Here is an 11,586-nt window from a genome sequence, read left to right as displayed (position 1 = left end):
TGACGACGACGACGACGACAGGACCTCTGCATCAAACTCAAGTCATCAGGCTTGGCGGCAGGCACCTTTACCACTGAGACATCCCACCGTTCCCTCCATTCTTGCACACACTGCTTGCTCAGTAGTTGAGGCTAGGCTCTTGCAAAGGGTAACTGTAGGCTTTTCCTCCCGATCATTTTGTTCCCAGAAATAACGAGCAGCCTTTTATTTGAATAAATGCCTAGATTAATAAACTTGGCTTTGTTCCCTGACTAGCTCCTACCTTGATAATCCAGTTTATTCTAGTCTAAGCATGCTGCATGGCTGGTTACGGTCTCAGTTCTAAGCTTCCGTCCCTCAGAGTTCCCGGGGCAAATCGCCTGTACCTGACTATTTCCCAGAACTCCTCTCTCTATCTGGTGGAATTCCCGCCTCCTACGTCTTGCCTCAGCTCATTGGCTAAAAGTGTTTTTATTGACAGGCCCCCAGAATCCATGATCTGCAGCTCAGGACTACCTGAGACTCCAGCTTCGATTGATCTCCTTCATATGCTATTTGGGCCCCTATGGGCAACGGCACTCACACATACCACATACGCTTAGTATTTCTTAAACAACAACAACAACAATGGCGGCGGCGGCGGCGGCGGCAGGCACAGCAACAAAGTTTCCAAAGTAAAGCCAAAAGAAGTAAACAGCAATGAAAAAATCATTAGTTGCCACCAGGTGTGGTGGTGCACACCTTTTATCCCAGCACGGGTGAGGTAGAAGCAGGTGGATCTCTGTGAGTTCAAGGCCAGCCTTGTCTAGATAGTACATTCCAGGACTGCCTGAGCCATATAACAAAACAAACAACCAAACCAAGCCAAACAAAAACAAAGGGGTGGGAGAGGAGGAGGGGGAGGAGGAGGGGAGGAGGAGGAGGGGAGGAGGAGGTGGAGGAGGAGGAGGAGGAGGAGGAGAAGGAGGAGGAGGGGAGGAGGAGGAGGAAGAAGAAGAAGATCCTGATTTTCCTGATTGTAACCTAAAGGATGGACATGAAACCTAAAGAGCAAATTGGAAGGCATGACCAGATGTGCTTAAAGGGACTGAAGAGACACAGGAAGGTACAGCATGCTCGTGGATATCCAGTGTCATAAGACTTGTCACTGTGATTAGCAAAGTAACCTGTAAACACCCTGTAATGTGAGTATTGACAGGTTGGCCTCCTCCTGAATTCACAGGGAATAAGAAAGGCATGGGAGTCCCTCATAAGGTGTGACCTTCGAGTTGCTAGGCATCCCCAGATCTTCCCAGGAGGGAATATGATATCATGAGATGAACACTCGGCCTTTGCCCAGGTTCCTGTCCTATAATCCCCCCAAATTCTTGCACTCTCCAAAGGGATTGTATTTATTTCTATACAAGCTGGTGCCTGGTGACCCAAGCCTATCCCAGGATTAGGTACTGCCCAAGCAACTCAGTTGATCGGAAAAAGGAGACAGGTCATGGGAACTCTGACTTACAAAATGCTGTCACTCTGACACTGTCTCCAGGTGGACAGAGTTAGGGTTGACCTTGGTTAGAAGACCACAGTGGGTGTGTCATGCAAAACTGCTTGCTGGCTGGCTGGCAAACACAGACCCCTGATAGTTCACGGTTATGACATGAAAGTAAAAGCCAAAGAGGAAGGGTCAGTGAGTTGAAGCCATTCTCACAACACTGTAAGTAACCTCAACTAAACTCGCTGGTTCACCAAGCTGGACTTGCGGGAATCTTTCTTTCTTTTTTTTGTGGAGTGAACAAGTATTTGTCATCTGACAGGAAAAGTCCACACAACATGGAGTCCTTCACTTACTATCACAGAACTTTGGGGGCTGGGATGTGAGGGAACAGGAGCTCACACAGGGAAGAGCATCCGGCACTGTGGAAGATGGCATAGTTTAAGATTTTATAGATTTTAAGATTCTACCGTATAAGATTTTATATCCCAGGCTATTCCTATTGTTTGAGACCACGGGAAAGTCATGTACATGTTCACGAGAGAGCAGGAACTAAAGTATAGTCAGGGAATCCAGAAATGCCTTACTCATCTCCAGTAGCGTAGGGAGAAGGCATAACCCCAGAGTAATGGCCACACACTGTAAAGGAGGGAAAGGGGTCAAGAAAGGGGCCCTTGTTTGTGTTTGTTTTGTGAGAGGAAGGAAGGTGGAGGCAAGCACTCACACCAGAGTCAACCCCGGGTCAAACCTGGTGATGTATGTATAGGAATTTGTTGTGGTATTCTCCCCAACATCCGAATTAACCCACACCCCCACACCACATAATTAATGTGAGTGGATGGGCTCACAGGGCCCATGAGCCTGTGCTCTGGGAACTTTCCTTTACACCGTTGTTTCTTAAAATGTGCCCAATGAAAACGCACACATTCTTCTACAAGTAGAATGCAGAAGCTTAAGTCCAGGTATGAGTGTTCTCAGTGTAGACTGTCTAGCTCTTCCTCGAGATCTGCTATGTTAAAGGAAGTCTATGACCGTGCTGTGCGGAGCATGAGGATCAAAGTGTCCCAATGTCTTCTGAGGCACCATATATCAGCACGGTTGTCTGCGAGGTAACATCCCAGAAAACACACCCCTCTGGGAAATTCAGATTATGCAACATTCTGAGTATATTCAGTGAGTAGGTGATGTCTGTGGAGAATCAAGTGTTGGTCTCTGTTCAGTCCTTCAGAGACCAAGGTAACTCCTATACAGGATCACCTCTGCATCCTCCCTGAACCTCTGGATGACCCAGCAGCTCTCAACTAAGCAGCAAGCAGTGGACCACTTCACAACAGCCTGGTTGTGAAATCCCAGCAGATGTAGCTTCAGTGTCTTCACCCACTTCTGTGAACACACTTGGAGCACATGAGCAAGGTTCGAAAGTTCTTTGTCCTTCTGATGTCAATGGGACAATCACCCCTCCATGTAACCGTTGAAGCAAAAGCAGAGAGCACTGAAGAGAAAGGTCTGTGTCTGTAAATGCATAAAATCCCATGCCACGTCTGTCTTTGTGACTTTCGTGGGAATTATGACCTCAGAGGTGACCGATCTTTTACTGCGACAGTGTCAAGGCAGTAGGAACCACAGAAGTTTTCACCGAGCCAACTGGTGGCAGGTGACACAAGCTGGCATCTGAAGGTCAATAAATCATGGCAGAATCATGTGCTGTTGAGGAATTTAGGGTCTACTCTGATGCTGGGGTTCTGGCTAATAGGAGTAAACTCCTGGAGCTACCGCAGAAGGGCGGTCCTAGTATTCCTGCCCCCCAAAGAGTGAAGTGAGTCAACACGGATACTGATTCATGCCCCTGAGAACCTGCAAGACCATAAACATGCTACAGTTGTAGCGTCACCACAGAGTCTGACACTAGGATGAAACTTCATTCGTAGATGGCTGGGAGCCATCATTTTCAATAAAAAAAATTCTGTAGCTGGAGAGGTGGCTGAGTGGTTAAGAGAACCAGTCCTCTGGAAGAGGACCCACGTTGTGTTCCTAGCACCCACAGCTCACAACTGCCTGCCATTCCAACTCCATGGGATCCTATGCCCTGTCCTGGCCTCTATAGGCACCTGTGCTCATGTGCACATAACCACATATAGGGTGCACACCTATACATATAAAAATACCTCCAAAGTTTGGAAACTACCATACCCAAAGTGATAAACACGGATGGTTAATGCATGTTTGTGCTATTTATGAACTCATATTTGGAACTGAAATGCTTCATGAACATCATGTTTGTTCAGCCAACAAGGAGCTGCCATGAGTCACCCTTAGTATGCTTTAGATGCCAAATTTGTCAGTAGTATGAAATGACCATTTTATTCAGACCCATAGGAACTGGCAGAAGTCCTCCACGTGAGGGCTGGGGGGAGTGGCAAACCTCCACTCTATTCCAAGTACCAGTATTTACAAGTGATTGAGCAGCGTGTGCGAAAACTAGCAACTGTGTCTTCCTCCTCCTGAGGGACTGAGATGCTCTTACTAAAACCAGCCCTCCCTCCTCCAGCCTTATACCAGGATTCAGCTATCCCTGAAGACCAGGCCACTTTGAACTGCCACCACACCTGGCAGCTACCCAAAAAATCCAAATACACCTCTGATACTCACTTTGATATCAAAAGCATATGGGAATGACACCCCCACCCCTGGCATCTCTACATCTTTTCTAGCAGGTTAACAGTTGCCCAGCTCCAGCTTTTCGCTGTTGTACTACATGTTTGGCATCTGCCTCCAACTTGTCCTGTGTCCTAACCCTGATCCCTACCCCTGCTGATGGGACCTGATATCTCTCTGGGTCTGTTAGAAAGCACTGCTTCTTTTTTTTTTTTTTTTTTTTTTTGGTTCTTTTTTTTCGGAGCTGGGGACCGAACCCAGGGCCTTGCGCTTCCTAGGCAAGCGCTCTACCACTGAGCTAAATCCCCAACCCTGAAAGCACTGCTTCTTATTTCACCAGTGTCACCTTTGTCTGATCAAGAGGACTTCGAATCTGTTCTCACCAGCTTGATCCTATCTGCTCCATGCCTTCTAGGTGCTCCTAAGCTGTCTTTTCTATGCCCATTCTCTTCCTTCTTAAAAGTTGTATTTACTGAGGCGTATGTGAAGGGCGGAGGGCAGTGAAGGGAAATTCCTTAATTCTCTGGGCCTCGGTTAATTCTTAATGGCATACCTCTCCGGCTAAATTCCATGGGATTTGAGGAAGGACTACAACCTTCACTGTCCATTGTGACAGCAAAACTCTCATCTGAGCTTTCTGTTTCTTTTTTTCTATAATGAATCTGTATATTTAAGTAGTGCTTAAAGAACAAGGAGATGTGTCTCCCACTTAAGGTTTGGCACTGTAGCCCAAAGACACTCCTCCCAAAGTGTTTGTGCTTGGCACAGGCAGATCTGGGAGAAAGTCAGGCGGAGAGAATGTGTTGGTTGGTCCTTAACCAAGTAACTCCTCATTGAATTGTTTTGGGTTAAAACGAGAAACACCCTGCAAGTCCTGGCTCGTAGACCACCTTTCTGCTTTGCTCTTTGCATTTTAATGCAAATGAAAACATAAGCAGCCTGAATGACCACTCTTTGGAGCCAAGGACAGTTTACTTTGTTTCGACATTTCTTCACCTTGCCAATAAAAATGTCATGATTAAGAAGTCATTTTAAATTTCCAGTCTTGACCTGCGTGTATGTTGTAAACAAAAGTCTAGTCCCTAGGTCTAGTTCTGTAACAATTCACTCTTGTACATGAAGAAAAAAATACAAGATGTAAAGGGGTGGCTCTCAATACAGAGTTACGGCGTAAGAGAGAAGTTCATGACACATCTTCTTCCTGCCTGAAGAAGACACCAACGGGTATGCAAACTAGGGTGAGGGAGACAGGTGGTGTGCCTTGTCCAGACCTCTGCGAATTTTTCTGGAACAACAGTCTAAGACTTAACGCTGTCAGCTGCCTCCTGAGTTACAGACAGAGCCAGGACTAACATTGTCACTCACATTCCTTCTCAATCCTTGTCCCAAGGGCTGAGTGTGCAGCTCAATGATAGAGCCCTTGCCTGGCATGTCCAAAGCTCTGGGTGCCATGTTTAGCAATGTTTAGACCCAGTCACATTCACCTGTCATTGTCTTGACATCCATTTGAAAAGATGTTCTGCTCTACTGTGAAATGACAGAGCCTTCTTATTTGTGACTCTAAAACTGGATTTGACATTTCAGTAGTTTTAATCATGTAAGATCGATCAGGCTTCAAAACTAGTACCAACTATGAAAGTAGTTAATAACTAAGGCCAAAGGTATAAGAATTAAAACACATGGCTAAGTTGGAGGACAGGCTGCAAAAGGTGAGGTTAAATATGTGGTAACACCCACCACCTTTCTTAGAATCCAGCTGTGAGCCACAGTTTTAGAGGGCCTCCTGGGAGTAGCTCAAAGAAAGCAGATCTGGCCCTACCCGACTTGGTAATGGCTCAGCTCCTGTGCCCTTGCACCTGGGAAGTCATTCCCCTCACCTATTCTCATCACAGAGGACTTCAATCTCAAATAATAAGCGTTGACGCTAAAGAATGCTGACTGTATTAAGTTACTTTTTGCTCCTAAGATAGAGTATTATGACCAAAACAATTTAAGGGGAGAGTTTTCATGGTGGAAAGGCATGGAGGAAGCAGGAAAGCATGGTCGTGGGAGCAGGAAGGTAGTCTGTCACATGTTTTATCCACACAGAGGAAGATAGATAGACATATGGGACACAACTATAAATCCTCAAAGCCTCCAGCCCATGTACTTCCTACCTGCAAGGCTCTACCTCCAAAAGGTTATATAACCTTCCCCAACAATGCTACAAACCAAGGACCAAGTGTTCAAATACACTAATTTATGGGGAATATTTCTCTCACTGCTTATGATTCTTCCAATACTTATATTTTTCATCTCTTACACACACACACACACACACACACACACACACACACAAAAGGTCATTAAACAATTTACACAGTTCATGTTTGAGTACCAAGCTATGTCTTACAAAATCAAAACACAACACTTGTTTTATATATTTGGACAAAGAAAAATCAGTATGTAGCCTTAAAAAGTTCCTTTGCATTCCCAGATTTAATTTCTATAACTGAATAGCTATTTCTAGTATTTTACAATACTCAAAAGCCACGGCTACTTACTGGGATTCACACATAATCCATTGCCGTACTGTGCCTGTCTCCCATTGCTTGACTATGCCCTTGTTTGAGTCTCTCTACAATCTGGAACTTCTCTTGTGTGACACATGTCCTTTATACCAGACTAGCACGAACATCAAGGTGACAGTTTCTGTCCCAGCAATGCCAAGCTCATTCCTACTGTCACTTTTATGCACAATGACCCTCAAAGAGAGACTCCTCTTCTCATTAGTCTTACCTATTATAACCACCACTCAGAACATGGCCACAGAGCTATGTAATTATTCACAGAGAATGGAAAATCAGGGCTTTGCCTCACAGGTCTTAGAACATTAGCATCATTAAAAAGTCTACAAGCTAGATTGTATCACAGCTGTGTCAAAGTGCCTACAGATATCAGAACACAGACTGAAGTCTAAAGTCAACGGAAGACATACAAAACTGATGACTAGGGCATATAAAACAAGCTCTCCCACATTAAAAATAAACACTGAACAAACCTGAAAACACAAGTGTTTATTAAATACACAGAAGTATTTAAAAATAAATCAAACTCCTATTTGGGGAACTATATGGGATAAAGCCTCACTTTGTTCTAAATGCCTGAGAACACTTGAAGGGTGTTTATATGCAGCTGAAGTAAAGCATTACCCCAAGGTGTCTCCATTGGGGGTTTCCATGCTTCTTGTTAGTGTTAGCACTGCAGCCTATGGTAGGCATTTTAAATGCTAAGGCATTTGTTCAACAACTTCATAAAAGCTAAGGTAATATTGGTGTGTAAAACAGGGCAGACTCTTATTGAAAAGCATAAGCTCAAATAATGTTCAACAAGTAAAAGGGAGAGTAAATAATAAAAAAACAGGATGTTATGAAAGTAACCCAAAAGCTCTTAGCAGCAGGGGTAGATCACAAATACACTTCTGCATCTCAAGCTCTAACACATCCATCTGTTACAACATTTATTCCCATTAGGAATTGGTGCTGAGCTTATTATCAAGCCCTTCTTTTTACAATGGTGCGTGAAACGCTAACTTTAGAATGACCTTTACTTCAAGACAGATATGATGGGAGAGTGTACAGATATACCTTTAATCTTAAGCATTTTACAAAGGAATCACTCCTAGGCCTAACAGTGACTTCAGAGTATGATCAGCTTGAAGGGTAAGGCACTAAACATCAAACACAAACTATTTACATTTTTTTCTTTTCCTTTTTTCGGAGCTGGGGACCGAACCCAGGGCCTTGCGCTTGCTAGGCAAGCGCTCTACCACTGAGCTAAATCCCCAACCCCCTATTTACATTTCTTAAGAACTACCACATACATACTAAGGTTATGTGTGAGTTATTACAACTCTTCAGTATCAGCACCCAGCAGCTATAGAACTAGTTTTCGAAAGTAGCATACTTTCACACTGTGTATCCTGGAAGTTTATTTATTACTAACTCGCAGATGTCTCTGCACTGTCTGGAGATGCGAAGTGAACCAAGGCCATCTTCCTCTTCTTGGAAGTCAGTTGATGCACTATCTATGTCATCTATGGCCTTGAGTTCTAGCTCAGACAAATTTGATGGTTCATAAGAACTAACTTGAGATGTCCTTGGTGAGTGGCTTTTCTCAGATGACTTGTGACCAGTTCCTACTTTAAGTTTAGTGGAGCGGTCCTGTCTCCTCCTGATCTTTGAACTACCTGGATCTGCCTGGTTTTCCTTTTCATTTGTCCACTGTGATGAAAAATCACTGGTGGAGAGACTGGATGCTTCCTCCAGACTATCGTGAGTCTTCAGTACACGAGATCTTTTTTGAGAACACACTGGTGAGCCAGCAGAAAAGGGAGGGGTGAACACAGAACTCGACTCACTGCTGTTTTTCCTTGTGGACAGCCTTGCCTCACTTGACTTGCTCGCCCATGAACCCTTTTGAGCATACTCTGCCCCTGTGCTGCTGTCAGGAGCTGGCAGACTTCTGCTATTATTCTCAGTTGTGCAGAAGTCTTCAGAATAGCAAGGGCTGGTGGACCCATCCCAGCACTGTAGCTCTGAGGTGCTCTCGCAGGAACTTTTTCTACTGGGTGGTCTATTTTCATTAGTATCCGAAGCACTTGCTGCTTTGACTTGCTTACCATCTAGCCCCTCACCTACAGCTTTGTCAACAGCAGGATCCTGTCGGGAAAGTCCTGGGCTTTGGACTTGCTTTTTCCATTTTCCTCTCAAAATATTTGATCGAGGAGATCTTTCTGGGATGACAGAGACTGCAGGGCTCACAGGTGCTCTCAGCGAAGTGACAGTTTTGTTTTCACTTTGGCCAACCGTTTCTTTTTTCATAGCATGGCTTTGCTTTGCTTCTCTAGTTCTACTCGACTCGTCAAAGCCTGAGCTGATTAGCATTGAAGTGTCACTGCCTTCAGCAAAGGACCCATACGAGTCTAAAGATCTATCCCTGGGCAGCTGTGGTGGCAGCTGGCTTTGTACTGCCCAGCTTGATACTTTCCCATTAGAGTCTGTTAACGTGTCACCAGGCAGCTGTGGTGGCATCTGGCTTTCTGCTGCCAAGCTTGACACCTTCCCTTTCCAGGACGGGATTCGGAACTTTGGCCCCACAGCTCGTATCTGTGACCTCCTGTACTGTTCTCTCTTTTCGTGTACAACCAGCATGCCGGGGTTTGTCTGCTGTAAACGCAGTCTTAGTGTATTTGTTAAGCCATACAGCAGCCTCCCCTTTGTCACCTTCGGTGGGGGGCTACCACTGATCTTTGAGTGTTTGCCTTTAGGGTTCTTTGTAGACTGAGGACTCACCAACTTTTCATTTTCTTGCGCAGAAAGCTTGTTGCTCTTTGATTCTGAGCGAGATGTGGACTTGGTGGAAGGGTCTGGTCCCTTGTGTTCGCCTCTGTACAACCAGGCTAAATGGGGATGAACCTGGGAGGGATTTGCCACGGGCTGGTTGCACAGCAAGGACAGTTCCATCAACAAAGCATTCAACAGCGGCAGCTGTCTTATTGCACCGACTGTACTTTGTTCAGTCTGAGGAGGGCACGGAGCTTCGTTAGCTTCTCCTGGACCCTGCATCTGTGGAAGATTTAGAAGCACTGGAGGGCTCTCCTGAATTGCAGCTCTCGTATGTTTCACTGGCCTTATGGTAGGACCTACAGGTTTTGTTTCGGGAAACGCATCTTCTAGATCCTCAGGTTCGTTTCTCTGAGGCTCAATTGTGATTTCGACCCTGGCAGAAGGAGCCTTTTCCTGAGTCAGGTGAGTGTAATACAGAGGAGGAGGGCAAAATGTGTTGGTTTCAAAGTCCAGTTCTGTGACCTCCAGACTGACAGGACTGACAGTCCTCCCACTGGGAGCAGGGGAACAAGGGGCAGAAGCCATGTCCCCAGAGCTAGCTTTACTGTGTAAGATTGCTTCTTCCCAGGACTTCTGGACAGCTGAGGCGTCTGAGTCCCCTGCAGACCAGTTGTCGGTATCCTTAGCACATGGCTCTGGGGCCTCCAAGAAGCGTCCATTTGAGACACACTGTAGACATCTGGCAGAGGTGTCTTTGGTGCATGGCTTCGAGGTCTCCTTGGTTCGTGGCTCTGACACCTCCAGGGCCTCGGAACCCGTGATACACGCAGGGCTCAGGGGGCTTCGCAGTTGTGGAGCCCCCGGGGGGAAGCGTCCCAGGTCGGTCAAGCGGTAGAAGAGCGCCAATTCCCCAACGCGCTCGGCCTCCGGGCCGCGCAGGGTGAATATACCTCGTTGACCCACCGAGGGGACCAGCAGGATGTCGCAAGCTCCCAACAGGAGTGGGGCAGGCGTCGGGACCGCCGGTAGCTGCAGCAGGGCTGCGCGCAGGCGTGGGCGACGGAGGGCGGCGGGGCGCAGGCGCAGTAAGCAGGCTTTGCCGCGTCCGAAGGTGATGGCGCCGCGCTGGGGCTCCGGGTCAGGAGCGGCCGGCGGGAGGATGAGCAGCGGCGGGAAGTCCAGCAGACGAAACGCCACAGCGGGGCTCGCGAAGCATGGCGAGTCCAGCCGCACCCAGTCCACGAGCAGCTCCAGTGAGAAGAGCCGCTCGGCCGCCGTGGCCGCCATTGCTGTTGCCCCGGGCGACGCCGCCAGCCCGCCCCACCAGCAGGAAGCAGGAGCGGGGGTCACGTGATCGGCTACGGATCTCTGGAGACTTGATTTCCGGCCCTGAGTGATCCTGGGAACTCCTTTACCTTTGGACTTTTGTTGGTGCTTGCTGCGTGGTGCTGAGAGATTAGACGTAAAACTGTATTCCCTTTAAGTTTTATACAGATAAATATAATTTTTATTTTATATTTTATACCTGCAGATCCCACGTCATTAGGGGTCATGTATCGGAAGTAAATAGGCCGCTCTGCCCATTCAGGCCTCAGAGCCTGGTGACCCAAGGCAGCCATCTTCGTGGTTGCTGTGCACCTGTCAGAGGCTGTGGCCTCTTTCACCAGCTCCTTCCTCTGTCTTCCCACACAGTGATCACTAGTAGGCTATGCTGCCATCACTGGACTTCCAGCTTCTTGAAGCCTCCTTCTCAGGAGGTTTGACCTCAGCTTGCATCGTTCGTGTGTGGTAAAACTCTCTGTGTTGGGATAGGATATCCTAACACAAACCAGAGCCCTCATCTTCCACCTTGACATCTGACCACTCTGGTGTGTCTTCGAAAAGACTTCTGCTATGTTAGTTTACCCAGGATGCTCTACAGATGGGAACCCACCAGCTACATAATACAAGGAACTAACATGGGAGCAGGGGAGAGGGATCATGAAATATCCAAGATATTGAAAATGACAGGGTCATGGCAGGGGGTGCAGCTCAGTGGAAGAGTGCTAGTTCGCTGCATACAATCTTAAGTACCACCACCACGAGAGCAGAGAAAGCGATTGGTTCAGTTAGTAAGGTGAATGGTATTGGTACATAAGTCTGGGA

At 46.8% G+C, this 11,586-nt stretch overlaps 1 protein-coding gene across 1 annotated transcript; it reads right to left on the bottom strand.

Moving 5' to 3' along the window:
• Window positions 1-7,945: 7,945 nt before the first annotated feature.
• On the bottom strand, window positions 7,946-10,738 carry Map10 (microtubule-associated protein 10). The gene is given in 1 exon segment (NM_001277391.1): window positions 7,946-10,738. A coding segment is annotated over 1 exon segment (2,667 nt). The 5' UTR covers window positions 10,729-10,738; the 3' UTR covers window positions 7,946-8,061.
• Window positions 10,739-11,586: the final 848 nt, after the last annotated feature.

The sequence above is a fragment of the Rattus norvegicus genome, chromosome 19 (assembly GCF_021556685.1).
Source record: "Rattus norvegicus strain SHRSP/BbbUtx chromosome 19, alternate assembly SHRSP_T2T, whole genome shotgun sequence".
Lineage (NCBI taxonomy): Eukaryota > Metazoa > Chordata > Mammalia > Rodentia > Muridae > Rattus > Rattus norvegicus.
Note: the sequence above shows the minus strand (reverse complement) of the source record. Positions and strands in the feature narration are given on the sequence as shown.